At 46.1% G+C, this 15073-nt stretch overlaps 1 protein-coding gene across 1 annotated transcript in view; it reads left to right on the top strand.

The window, feature by feature from the left end:
* Positions 1-14651, top strand: part of LOC124777736 — a 102243-nt gene extending 87592 nt beyond the window's left edge. The window contains exon 4 of the mRNA XM_047253235.1: positions 14189-14651. Coding sequence (XP_047109191.1) covers positions 14189-14554 — 366 coding nt within the window. The 3' untranslated portion in view covers positions 14555-14651. The remainder of the gene's footprint in view (positions 1-14188) is intronic.
* Positions 14652-15073: the final 422 nt, after the last annotated feature.

Here is a 15073-nt window from a genome sequence, read left to right as displayed (position 1 = left end):
TCTCCATCTCCCAGTACCTACTGCAACCTACATCCTTCTGAATCTGCTTAGTGTATTCATCTCTTTGTCTCCCTCTACGATTTTTACCCACCACGCTGCCCTCCAATGCTAAATTTGTGATCCCTTGATGCCTCAGAACATGTCCTACCAACCGTTCCATTCTTCTAGTTAAGTTGTGCCACAAATTTCTCTTCTCTCCAATACTGTTCAATACCTCCTCATTAGTTATGTGTTCTACCCATCTGATCTTCAGCATTCTTCTGTCCTCCTGAGTAGTCCCCGCCAGGAGATCCGAATGGGGGACTATTTTACCTCTGGAATATTTTACCCAAGAGGACACCATCATCATTTAATCATACAGTAAAGGTGCATGGCTTCGGGAAAAATTACGGCTGTAGTTTCCCCTTGCTTCTAGCCGTCCGCAGTACCAGAACAGCAAGGCCGTTTTGGTTAGTGTTACAAGGCCCATAAGCTTTATTTATTTGTATATCAGTCGCAACGTATATTGTTATTCTCCAGGAGGAACTGATGGTGTAAATTTTTACGAAAGATATGAGCTTTCCTCGCTGTTTCCATGCCGTCCTATACATTTTAATGGGTCTTGGGTCTGGAGACTGAGGTCAGATTTTTGGAATGCTAGGAGTGGTACATACTTTACAAAGACAAATTATTTCAAAAGTTGTTAGAGCCTCCGTGATGAATTCTCATTCAAGCTGATAGAGCAAAACAACTGAGACACTGAGGACCATAAGGTCTAAAGCACATCGTCGTCAGTTTTGAGATTTTAGCATGAATGCATGCTCCTAATACTTCTTGGTCTTATGGTGAACCACCTTTAACTTTATCTGTAGCCCCTCATTGTATATATGAACATTCACGAAAAGCTGTCTGACTGATTTCTTGCATATTCGTTTCCATATGGGCCCAAAGCACAGAGCATATCTTCGTTGCTCTGCGCTGCTCAATTGTTGTTCAGGGTTCACAAGCTAATTTAGTGTGTAGATCGTGTAGGTAGTAGTTATACTTCATAATCGGAATTGTATTGACAGTTTTATCTGAACCACAAGCCACAGAACGTGCTTAACGAAAGTAATGATAACGAGAACCTTGAAGTGTTGGAACAGGTCATAAATGTGTGTGTGGTGTATTTACTATATGTTCTTTATGTTCCGATTGTTGTTTCATATTGCTCACAGACTTTACACAAGTCAAAAGCCACTATTGGCACCAGCTTACGGAGGGACAGTGTGGCGAGATTTTTCGTTAACGGTCTGTGGCAGCAGACGACCGACGCTAGTACTTCTGCTGATGGCACGACGTCACCTGCAGTCCCTCTCCTGGGCTCATGGCGACGTCTGTTGCGACTTAGGCTGCTGGTAAACCGTGACCTGGTCAGATGAGTCCAGTTTTCAGTTAGTAAGAGCTTATGGCAGGCGGCGAGTCGAATGTGGCGCACACCTCACGATGCCATGGACCTAAAAAAAGCACTGTGCAAGCTGGTGATGGCTCCATAATAGTGTGGGCTGTGCTTACATGAAGTGGACTTAGTCCTCTGGTCCAACTGAACCGATCATTGACTCATTTGCAGCCATTCGTGTATTTCATGTTCCCAAACAACGATGGAATTTTTATGGAAGACAATCCGCATTGTCACGTGGCCAGAATTGTTCGCGATTGGTTTGAAGTACGTCCTGGGAAACGTGCGAATTTATTTGACCATCCAGGTCGCCCGGCGTGAATCCCGTACTACATTTCTGGGTCCGGTTGTGCACAAAATCCGGCACCGGTTACACTTTCGCAATTATGGACGGCTATAGAGGCAGCTGGCCTAGTATTTCTGCAGGGGACTTTCAACCACTTGTCGAGTCCGTGCGACGCCAGACAAAAGGAGGTCCGACACGGTATTACGAGGCAGCCCGTGATGGCTTTTGTTACTTTACTGTAGTGAGTGTTGCAGCGTGAGCCGTCAGGCGTCAGGCAACACTCAAGGGGTATCTACATGTACATGTGTACTCCGCAAATCACAGTTAAGTGCCTGGCAGAGAGTTCACCGAACCACCTTCACAATACTTTCTTTTTATTCCAGTGTCTAAAAGCGCGCGGAAAAAACGAACACCTGTATCTTTCCGTGTGAGTTCTGATTTCCCTTATTTTATTATGATCATCTTTTTTACCTATGCATTTCGGCCTCAATAAAATATTTTCGGATTCGGAGGAGACAGTTGGTATGGAAATTTCGTGAGAAGATTCCGCCGCAACGGAAAAGTTACTCATGTTGGCAGCTGTTCTTAATTAGTATTCTGGAATATTTACTTCGTCTTCTGTGGTGGAGGAATTTCGGAAGGCTGTGTTTAGTAACTCTGCTTTGGCAGCACTGTCGTCGATAGTATCTCCATTGCTATCGCGCAGAGAAGGCATTGATTGCGTCTTGCGGCCAGCATACTTTATGTATGACCAGAATTTCTTTGGGTTCTCTGCCAGGTTTTGAGACAAAGTTTTGTTGTGGAAACTAATATAACCATCTCGCATTGAAATCCGCGCTTAATTTCAAGTTTGTGATAAAGATCGCTAATCTGGAAGATTTTGCGTTCGTTCGAGTTTGGCTTGCTTTTTTTGGTTGTTTCTGCAGCAGTGCTCTGACCATTTTCTGATACGCTGGCCAGCCACTAGGGCTCTGCCAGCTGTGCGATGCGACAGTGCTGGCGCAGCCGCCGGTCAGTGGTCGACATGGTTGCTAAATGGCGTGGAGAACACAGCGTTTCCACAGCCGATTACATGGCGAGAGTGTAGCCGCTGTCATAGCACACTTCTGGTGGCAGGGTTCCTTTGGCGTCGTGCATTAGACAGCTACAACGTCCACACCAGTCATCGGTCGAATGTACAGCTAAGCTAGTCAAGGCTCATCCAGCTTCACCGTCAACTAGACGAAGCCGCTGATTTAGGAGGTGTCAGCTAGCCACGATGGCTGCAGGCTTCGAAATCGATGTCGTGGTCTGACACTCCAGCCACCGTCGATGGTCCTGCGTTCGACGTGATGCCTGCACTCTTTCTGCCAGTTGCCACAGACCACGGTTGATGGCACCTACCCACCTAGCCTTGGTGCGCCACGAAACTTCACACACGACACGGACAGCAAGGTCTTTGCACATTGCCAGCACCTACTGTCTCAGCATACGGCACTCATTACATACCTACCAAAGCTGGCGCCTGGGTCGCTACTGCCGAGCTACTATACGGGAGGCAACAATCAATAAAAGTGTTCCATTCAAACAGTTTCCTGTTGAGGGCAGCCGCAACTAAAGTAAGTCATGTTTCCGGAATAAACATTTTTAGCTGTATATTAACTTTTACAGCAACACAACCAGTTTTGTCATGTCAGAAGTATTTCATTTTGAGAAGGTCGAGTCCCCCTCCTTCCCGTATCAGGACTTAAATCTTTTACTGACGTATGGACACCAGAAGATGCGATTTGACATCACGAAATCGGTAGTGTTCCTGTAAATCTTTATATACAGCTAAAAGCGGTTTATTTCAAGAAACATCGAAAAATATTCCTGTTGAGTAAGCATTTTTGACTCTTCACTCGCCTCGTTACTTAAGAAACCTATCACACTTATTTCTGCGCACGCAATTCTGCAGCCAGAACCGGACAGCTCGCAGCAAAGAACAGGTTGCGCTGCGACATGGGGAAACATACATACAGTAGTGGAAATTGGTGTAAAGGCAATTTGTTATTTGTGGAAAAAACATGTTACTTGCGTATATGGAATTGCACTTGAAACTTCCTGGCAGATTAAAACTGTATGCCAGACCGAGACTCGATCTCGGGAACTTTGATTTTCGCGGGCAAGTGCTCTACCATCTTCTTTTTCCCTTCATTATTGATCGTTGTGTTTGGTCGTTGCGGACGTCGCAAGACATCCTGTTCAGGTCCGGTGGTTGATCCTTCCGCTCAGTTTTTTACTACAGAGGCCAACCGGCTCTCTGACAGAACACGCTGAGCTACCGTGCTGGCGCCATCTGAGCTACCCAAGCACGACTCACGCCCCGCCCTCACAGCTTCACTTCCGCCAGTACCTCGTCTCCTACCTTCCAAACTTTACAGAAGCTCTCCTGCAAACCTCGAGCTCACACTCTGCTGCAGAGTGAAAATCTCGTTCTGGAAACATCCCCTAGGCTGTGGCTAAGCCATGTCTCCGCTATATCCTTTCTTTCAGGAGTGCTAGTTCTGCAAGGTTCGCAGGAGAGCTTCTGTAAAGTTTGGAAGGTAGGAGACGAGGTACTGGCAGAAGTAAAGCTGTGAGGACGGGGCGTGAGTCGTGCTTGGGTAGCTCGGATAGTAGAGCAGATGCCCGAGAAAGGCAAAGGTCCCGAGTTCGAGTCTCGGTCCGGCACACATTTTTAATCTGCTAAGAAGTTTCATATCAGCGCACACTCTGCTGCAGAGTGAAAATCTCATTCTGGAAGTATTGGACGTATTTTTCCCGTGAAGTCTACAAAAAAGCAAAACAAAATACATTCACATTTTACGAGTGGCATTGATACTTAAGAAATATAAATAAACAAGACAACCTTAGGGGTTTAAACTGATGTAAAGGCACTTATGAATTGTTGTCAGAGTAACCTAAAGTGCACAGTAAACAGAATACAACTATGACCTAGTATTTGGTGGAACCTACACCGTTCTTAATAACTGAGAAAAATTCTCTTAGGCATTGATTATATAAGGGCAGTGATGTCTTCCTACGAAATTGAGATCCACTAGATTCGAACTGGAGTTTTCAGCTGGGCCACAGTCTCAAACTGTCATCCACTGTAATGAACACGTCGCGCTAAGATCCCCCATAGACACTGCCGGCCGCGGTGGCCGAGCGGTTCTAGGCGCTCAGTCCAGTCGCAGGTTCGAATCCTGCCTCGGGCATGGATGTGTGTGATGTCCTTAGGTTAGTTAGGTTTAAGTAGTTCTAAGTTCTAGGGGACTGATGACCTCAGAAGTTAAGTCCCATAGTGCTCAGAGCCATTTGAACCCATAGACACTTCTCGATGGCCAATTCAGAAGTGTAATTCCTTCAACTTCGTCGTGATAGACCACTGAATCGCAGCGTTATCGTGTTGGAATACGAAATTATCATCCTTAAATTCCTCATACGTACGAACCAATTCAGTTTCCAGCATTCGTGTATAATCTTCGGACTTCATTTTGCGGTGCAGCCATTCTACGTTGGACGTGTCTTTAGCTCGTAATGCTACCCAGATCGTAACGCTGCCACTGCCAAAGTTTCTACTCATCCGAACGTGTTCTTCAGTACGGAGCGCAATTAATACTGAAAACCGTCTGGCCCATCCAAATTACATTTCTTCTCCGCGCTGAAAATTACTTTGTTCGACTCTTCATTCCACGACATATGTTCTTCCGGAAACTTCAGTCGAACGACCTTGTCCGCATTGTTTAAAGGTGGGTTATGGAGCCTTTTCCTGAATGCCAGGTTCGCCTCTTGAGACAGGATTTGTCTAAAGCGTGTGGAAATGACTGATAACTGGAAATCAGCCACGATTTGAGAGTAACACAAGCTGTTGATTTTTTGCTTTAAGCAGAATGAAACGCACATCTGATGCTGACAGTTTTCGTGACCGGCCATATTCGCAATTTTTGTCATACTGTGCAGCAAATCTGACAAAATCATCAATAACAGAACCGGAACGCCCTAATTTCTTAGCAATCTGTCGACTGGGTATGTACATTTCCTTGTACGCCTTAATACCTGCTTGCTCGTCACCCGATGGAGGCTTTCCACGGAACATTATCACAGTAACTGCCGTACGACGTCAGCAGCCACAGCTCCAAACTGTTAACTGTAGCAGGCTGTTGATATCCACCACGGCGCGCATCATCTAGCGGACGTGCGTTTGTATCAACTTCCGTCCCGTCCCGTCCCACCGGAAAGACCGCTTTTTTATCAATTTCTAAATACTCGGCCTAATTCCAGTTGTGAAGTGAGAATATATTTTGTTTTGCTTTGTGGTAAACTGTACGGGAAAAATGCGTGCAATGCCAAATACGTAAATAAACATGTTTTCTCCATAAATAACCACGTGCCTTTATACTAATTTCCTCCAGTGTACACCGGCACTCGATATCCGGAGCAGTGATTATAAATATGAAACCTATTTTTCGAGACTTCAGTGATAAAAGTCCTTTAGGAAAACACCGCACACAAAATCCAAACGAACGCTTGCAGTTTTTGCAATGTCTCACAAGTTGGGTTTTCATAACTTTAGGTATAAGTTTTTTTAAGGAACTGCTTGCAATAGGGAGTCAAAAATTAGCATGATGTTGCATCTAATGACGTACTGCAAGAGGTGTATGTAACTGCTCGTGGCTCTGTCTTGTCAAGAGATTATCGTTCACGGCGATAGGTGTGAAGAAACTGGGGAAGTACAACTTGTGTTACCGCTTGCCTTGCCGTGGCTCGCCTCGTGTGCGACTGAATCATTCGCTGCGCGTGCGAAGGTCACCCAGAATCCTGCTTGGTTATTGTGAAACGTTTAGGCCTCACACTTTTTGTAATGAAACTGACCAATAAACAAATAAGTAATCGCAGTGGAAATGCTCCGATTAGGTGCAACCGTGCAGTGACGAACTTATGCCCTTTCATTACACACACTCCTTGATAGTTTACAGACACAATATAAATATGGGAAACGAAATCTATGTGCGTGACACTTAACTTGTATTAAAAAAAACTTTAACATTTGTTATTCAAACTAAACATTGAGTGTAACATGACCAAGACACTGAGTATCTTACGGCAGTATAGTCCTGTCATTATTAACAGAGGAAGTGAATACCACTGGGATCCAGAATGAATCTCTTCTAATTCCTCATGGGGTAATTATATGCTTCGTGACTCGATATCGGGCATGCACACAAACAAGGAATCTGTAAAAAAAAAAAACTACAGAAATTAGCAAGGGATGGAAACTGTTGTAACTGCGACCGGGACAGTCGCGGGGGTCCGCAGCTCGTGGTCGTGCGGTAGCGTTCTCGCTTCCCACGCCCGGGTTCCCGGGTTCGATTCCCGGCGGGGTAAGGGATTTTCTCTGCCTCGTGATGACCGGGTGTTGTGTGTTGTCCTTAGGTTAGTTAGGTTTAAGTAGTTCTAAGTTCTAGGGGACTGATGACCATAGATGTTAAGTCCCATAGTGCTCAGAGCCATTTGAACCATTTGAACAGTCGCGGGGTTGAAATGACGGAAAGCGCGGCGGGACCCGCGGAGAGGCCCGCGAACAACACAACGGGAGAGGACGGACAGAGCAACAGAGGACAGAACGGACGACAACAAGATCGAACAACGGAGTCACAAGGAAACCTAACAAGCACGTCCTCTCGTACACAGAACAAGAAAGTAAGCAAGCTGTCTAACGCGAGGCGATGTGTCCACAGACGTACGCGACATTAGACTGGCTGGCTGAGCCTTTTTTTTTCCTTTATTGTATTTCAATTCCCCTTCGCGGGCTGGCAGCAGCATATGCGCTGCTCTTCAGCCGAAAGACATAGAACAAACAATAGAAGACATTTAAAAATAACAAAGGAGAAAACATGGTTAACATACACTCCTGGAAATTGAAATAAGAACACCGTGAATTCATTGTCCCACGAAGGGGAAACTTTATTGACACATTCCTGGGGTCAGATACATCACATGATCACACTGACAGAACCACAGGCACATAGACACAGGCAACAGAGCATGCACAATGTCGGCACTAGTACAGTGTATATCCACCTTTCGCAGCAATGCAGGCTGCTATTCTCCCATGGAGACGATCGTAGAGATGCTGGATGTAGTCCTGTGGAACGGCTTGCCATGCCATTTCCACCTGGCGCCTCAGTTGGACCAGCGTTCGTGCTGGACGTGCAGACCGCCTGAGACGACGCTTCATCCAGTCCCAAACATGCTCAATGGGGGACAGATCCGGAGATCTTGCTAGCCAGGGTAGTTGACTTACACCTTCTAGAGCACGTTGGGTGGCACGGGATACATGCGGACGTGCATTGTCCTGTTGGAACAGCAAGTTCCCTTGCCGGTCTAGGAATGGTAGAACGATGGGTTCAATGACGGTTTGGATGTACCGTGCACTATTCAGTGTCCCCTCGACGACCACCAGTGGTGTACGGCCAGTGTAGGAGATCGCTCCCCACACCATGATGCCGGGTGTTGGCCATGTGTGCCTCGGTCGTATGCAGTCCTGATTGTGGCGCTCGCCTGCACGGCGCCAAACACGCATACGACCATCATTGGCACCAAGGCAGAAGCGACTCACATCGCTGAAGACGACACGTCTCCATTCGTCCCTCCATTCGCGCCTATCGCGACACCACTGGAGGCGGGCTGCACGATGTTGGGGCGTGAGCGGAAGACGGCCTAACGGTGTGCGGGACCGTAGCCCAGCTTCATGGAGACGGTTGCGAATGGTCCTCGCCGATACCCCAGGAGCAACAGTGTCCCTAATTTGCTGGGAAGTGGCGGTGCGGTCCCCTACGGCACTGCGTAGGATCCTACGGTCTTGGCGTGCATCCGTGCGTCGCTGCAGTCCGGTCCCAGGTCGACGGGCACGTGCACCTTCCGCCGACCACTGGCGACAACATCGATGTACTGTGGAGACCTCACGCCCCACGTGTTGAGCAATTCGGCGGTACGTCCACCCGGCCTCCCGCATACCCACTATACGCCCTCGCTCAAAGTCCATCAACTGCACATACGGTTCACGTCCACGCTGTCGCGGCATGCTACCAGTGTTAAAGACTGCGATGGAGCTCCGTATGCCACGGCAAACTGGCTGACACCGACGGCGGCGGTGCACAAATGCTGCGCAGCTAGCGCCATTCGACGGCCAACACCGCGGTTCCTGGTGTGTCCGCTGTGCCGTGCGTGTGATCATTGCTTGTACAGCCCTCTCGCAGTGTCCGGAGCAAGTATGGTGGGTCTGACGCACCGGTGTCAATGTGTTCTTTTTTCCATTTCCAGGAGTGTAGATACAGAAAAGGGGGAACAATAGACAAAAAAGGGGCGACTGTAAAATGGAGATAAAAACCGTAAAAAGTAGCACACAGGAAAAAAAAACGACAGGCCGGCCGAAGTGGCCGTGCGGTTAAAGGCGCTGCAGTCTGGAACCGCAAGACCGGTACGGTCGCAGGTTCGAATCCTGCCTCGGGCATAGATGTTTGTGATGTCCTTAGGTTAGTTAGGTTTAACTAGTTCTAAGTTCTAGGGGACTAATGACCTCAGCAGTTGAGTCCCATAGTGCTCAGAGCCATTTGAACCATTTGATTTTGAAAAAAACAACACACTGGGACAATTAAAAGAACACAAGGCGCAGTATGCGCAGTATGATTGGAGCATAAAAGTATCGATGGATGGCGTAGCACATAACGAACACTGATAATAACACTAAGTACACTAAACACAAAACTGACGTGGCATACTGATGATGATCAAAACGGAGGATCCGCCAGGTGCAAGGAGATGAGGGAGAAGGGAAGAAGGGAGGGAGGGAAAGAGAGGGGGAGGTTTGTGGGGGGGGGGGCGCCAGAGAGGGCCAGGTAGGGAGGGATGTGGGAGGGAAAGAGGCAAGGATTGGGGCAGGGGCTCAGGGGGGGGGGAATGGGTGGGGGGTGGAGAGGAAGGACGAAACCAGGGGGTGGGGGGGATCAAGCCTGCGGACAATGTAAAGGATGCAGAGATGTTGGAGGAACAGGATGAGGTGGGGAAAGGGGATGAGTTCATACAGGAGCCATGTGGGGGAAGGAAGGCGGATAGGGAAGGCAAGGCGGAGTGCATGGCGTTCGAGGATTTGGAGGGCCTCGTAAAAGCGGGTGGGGGCGGAGATCCAGGCGACGCTGGCATAACAGAGGATAGGACGGATGAGGGATTTGTAGCTGTGGAGGATGGTAGAAGGATGCAATCCCCATGTCTGGCCACACAGGAGTTTCAGGAGGCAGAGGCGGGAATGGGCTTTCTGCTGAATGGTCTGGAGGTGAGCTGTCCAGGTGAGGTGACAGTCGAGGGTGAAGCCAAGGTACCTCAGGGTGGGGGTCAGCTGGATGGGGCGACCATAAAGGGTGAGGTAGAAATCATGGAGACGGAAGGAGCAGGTGGTGAGGCCTATGATGATTGCATGGGTTTTGGAGAGGTTGTGATGGAGGAACCACTGGTTACACTAAGTGGTGAACTGGTTAAGGTGGGTTTGGAGGGTGTGTTGGGACCGTTGAAGGGTAGGATAGATAGCCAGGAAGGCGATGTCATCAGCATACTGGAGAAGGTGGACAGGTGGGGGCTGGCTGAGCGAGAGGCAGGCGCTTAACTACTGTATCGGGGGTGATGCTATTGGCTGCTGGAACTACGTGTTCCACTGTGGCGCCCTCACACTAAAAGCGGGCCAGGAGGCGCGCGCCGCCACAGCTTATGGCCCGATGGTGCAGAGACCTCTAGGGATCTTCGACATCCATGACAACTGGCGCGGATTCAAATTCCGCGGCGCGCGGTACCAGAGAAACTGTAATTCCACTCTGATAGATCGTAGCGAAGTGGGGAGGTAAACACCTATTGCAAGTAGTCATCTCTTAAACTCGCATCTCTGGGTTCCCTCTGTCACTAAGCAAGCTACTGCTGACAATTCGGAAATATACAGCCACGTGGCGTCCGATATCATGCTTAAATCAAACTGCGCATTTAAATAAGCGCTGTTGCAGGATAGTGGGAATTAATGATTCACGTTGGTAGTTGCGGATGATAACTTACAGGCACGAAACCGCTCAACACTCGTTACTTACGCCATAGCGCTACCACCTTAATGGTTTTGAACTAACACAACCATCCGAACGCTCAACCACGTGATCACTGATGAGGCACGGTCGCCCATTACGCTGTTCATCACGGGTACACCAGCGACGCAGCATCTGTTTGCTCATCGTTTCTGACCATAGATCGGACAGAACTGGGGGTGAATTCCGATGGACACTATGTTTTGTGCATTAAGGAACCTTATCACTGGCCGAAGCTCGCAGGCGGCTGGAGAACGAACAACAGACGCGATTTTGGAGCACTGCTGCTGCGGACCTGCCCAGCCGGCACGTGACTGCCACGTCATACATCTGCTGCGCATGCGCAGTTTTCCTAGCTACATACGTCTACTTTAAAGGAAACAACGTAAGGAAACACTTTCTGGATGCGCCTCGTAAAATCAGCGCTGAGTGAGATCTAGTAGAGGACAGCCGTTCAAAGTTGTAGGACATTGTTATTTAATTAATCTAACAGAAATATTTTTTGAACGGTCAGTGTGACCCTGGAGTACACATTGTGTAACTGTTCTGTCGCCGAGCTTGAAGTTCATTTATGTGAAAATGGCATGTAGGAATGATATTTGACTAACAGAAGACGCTAATCGGGAAGCGTTGTTAGAAGAACTGAGTTACCAAAGTGACGTAAGTGATTTTCGTGATGACAGTGATTTTGAAACTGTTAGTCCAATAGCAGTTATGGACAATGGCGAAACTGATCAACCTAAGAAATCTTCAGATGGCGATGAAGAAAATGCAGATGTCCATGGCAAGAATGGTCATTATTGGCAAACAGCTTTCCTTAATAGCTCTGACCTGCCAGTTGCCGATAACTTGAAGTCATATTCCAAGAGCGTGGAAATAATAAATGAACGGATTCATGAAAAACTGAGAACACCCCAGAATATTCTTGTAACATGTGCACTGAGTAAATGAATAACATCTTCATCTAATTAAATTGCAATCGAAGTCTTTAGATCCAGATCACTATCAGGTTTCTTCACTGAAAAGTTTCCATGATAGTTTTTACTTAGTCACAAATTTTGGATGCATTAAATCAAATATTGATTGAAAAAGGACATGACAGAGGTGACATGAAATCGGTTCAGTACACGAGACTCCAATATCATTATAAAATATTCTACTTTCAGGCAATTTCTCCAACGGATAAGTGACTCTGGTTTACTTTTCCCGTGAGAATGTCAGAGGTGTACACTACTAGGATTAATTTGAGGAAGAAATTTATGAGAATGTACGTTTAGAGCACAGCATTGTATGATAGTGAAACATGAACTGTGGGAAAACCAGAACACAAAAAAATTTGATATTTAGAATAGATTAGATTAATTATTCATTCCATAGACCCATAAAAGAGGGAATCCTCCTGGGTGTGGAACTTGTCAGATAAACATTACAAAAATGTAATTAGAAAAACTTGAGTTTCATTAATTTTAATGATCCTCAGTCAATAAACAGTAAAATTATGTACATGAACTTAATCTAAACTTCTAATATTTACAGGTTTAATACTTACATGTGCTTTCATTAAATCCATCATTCAGACATTTGCTAGTTTCTTGGCTATTACAACCAAGTATTGTCAAAAATTAAAGTAAATTATTCATTTCACTGATCCTCAGTTAAGAACAGTCACATTATGTAGGAGATTTAAAATTAAACTTCCACTATTTACAGTCTTGAGACTTACATCTGCTTTCCTTACATCCATCATTCACACAGTAGGTAGTAACTTGGCTGTTACAACCTAGTATTATCAAAAATTAAAGTATAATGAATTTTCATTAAAATGGTCTACTGCACTTGTTGAGAAACTCATTGATTGAATAGAAGGAGATGGCCACCAAAAATTCTTTTAAGTTATGTTTAAATTGTGCCTTGTCTGAAACTAAACTCTTAATGGTTGCTGGTGACTTATTGACAATATGCGTTGCTGAATACGGACTCCTTTCTGGGCAAGAGTAAGTGATTTTAAATCTTTATGTATATTGTTCTTATTCCTAGTATTGATACTGTGTACTAAGCAGTTAGTTGGAAAAAGAGACATTATTTATAACAAACTTCATTAAGGAATAAATTTACTGAGAAGCTGTGGTTAATATGCCGAATTCTTTCAATAGGTTATGAAATGATGTTCTTGGATTTACACTACCTTTTAGTCTTGTTATACGCTTCTGTAGTCTAAAAAGTTTTTCTCTGTTTGTGGAGTTACCCCAAAATATGATACCATATGAAATAATGGAGTGAAAAGAAGCAAAATATACTAGTTTTTTTATATTTATATCTTCTGTGTCTGACATCATTCGCATTGCAAACATAGACTTGTTTGGGCGCTTTAGCACTTCGTTAGTATGTTGCTCCCAACTGAATTTATTATCAAGTTGTAATCCCAAGAATTTTACACTCTCAACTTGTCCTATTTCCATGTCATCATATTTTATTCACACACCAAAAGGAAATCTCTTGGAAGTTCTCAACTGCATATAGTGGGTCTTTTCAAAGTTTAATGACAGTGAATTGGCTTTGAACCACTTATAAATGTCAGCGAAAGTTTGATTAGCTGCCCTTTCTATATTTATATTTGATTTACTATTTATTGGATGTTTGTATCATCTGAAAATAAGACAGACTTGGCATCTGGTAATGTAACAGATGACAGGTCATTAATATGCACAAGAAACAGTAGTGGACCTAGTATGGAACCTTGGGGAACACCACAAGTAATTTCTTCCCAGTCAGGTGATGTCTGATTGCCTACTGCTGAAGTTTTACTTAATTGACACCATTTGTTTTCTATTAGTAAGATATGACTGAAACCACTTTGCAGCACTACCAGTGAGGCCATAATATTTTAATTTACTTAAAAGAATGCTGTGATTCACACAGTCAAACGCCTTTGACAGGTCACATTTTCGCTGTAAGTGTGGTGCTACAGAAAAATGTTGAAAATATGTAGACTTGATAGGGTAAGAAATGAGGAGGTTCCCTGCACAATCGGCGAGGGAAGCACTACATGAAAAACAATGACAATAAGAAGGGTCAGGAGGAAAGAACATCTGTTAAGACATCAGGGAATAACTTGCATGTTACTAGAGGGAGCTGTAGAAGATAAAATCTGTAGAGGAAGACAGGGATTGGAATACATCCAAGAAATAGTTGACGATGTAGATTGGAAGTGCTACTCTGAGATGAAGAGGTCGGCACGTGAGATGAATTTGGAGTGGTCCGCATCAAAACAGGCAGGAGATGATGACTCAATAAATAAATAAATTTAAAAGTCACAGATACCTGACACTAAAGGTAAAAGCGATCGCTCGCTGTATGTTGCAGTTGAAAAACGAGAAGCTGGCGGATCTACTGAAGACGGTGAAGGAGGTGGAGGCGCTGGTGCAGCCGGACGTTTTCGAGCGCTTCGGCGTGCCGGAGTACCTGTCGGCGGTGGGGCTGGTGGTGGCGCGCGAGCACCGCGGCCAGGGGCTGGGCGAGCAGCTGCTGCGGGCCCGCTGGCCGCTGGGCCGCGCCCTGGGGCTCAGGGCCACCTCCACCATGTTCACGGGGCCCGCGTCACAGCTGCTGGCGCGCCGCGCCGGCTTCCAGGCGCTGGCCGAGGCCAGGTACGCCGACCAGCCGCACCCCGCCTTCCACACCATCACCAGCTCGCGCAGCATGATCTTCATGGCGGCCGCCCTGGAGTGAGCAGCACGGAGAGTGCCTGGCTCGGAAACACACGTTTTTTTATCTTTTTTGTATGTACTTAATCAAAACTGTAAACTACAGACTATTACTGAATAAATTGTACGGAATGATAAACAATTAGAGACTAACTACACTGATTGGCTCCTTTACGAAAAATTCAAGCGTTCTATTAGCTACTCGGAGGTCACAAAAGTCACGGGATATTCTGTAATATCGTGTAGAACCTCCTTTTGCCCAACGAAGTTCAGCAGCCCGACGTGGCGTTGACTCGGCGAATCGTTGGAAGTCCCTGCAGGAATGTTGAGGCGTGCCGAGTCTACAGCCATCCGTAACTGCGAAAGAGTTGCCAGTGTAGAATTTTGTGTATGAACTGGCCTCTCGATTAAACCCCATAAAAAGTCCGATTGGATTCATGTTCGACAATCTGGATGGCCAAATCTTTGACTCAAATTGTACAGAATCTTCTATAAACCAATCGTGAATAATTCTGTCCCCGTGACACAATGCGTTGCCATCCAC

This window comes from Schistocerca piceifrons, chromosome 2 (genome assembly GCF_021461385.2).
Source record: "Schistocerca piceifrons isolate TAMUIC-IGC-003096 chromosome 2, iqSchPice1.1, whole genome shotgun sequence".
Classification (NCBI taxonomy): Eukaryota; Metazoa; Arthropoda; class Insecta; order Orthoptera; family Acrididae; genus Schistocerca; species Schistocerca piceifrons.
The sequence above is the reverse complement of the archived record's forward strand: the minus strand, read 5'-3'. Positions and strand labels throughout refer to the sequence as shown.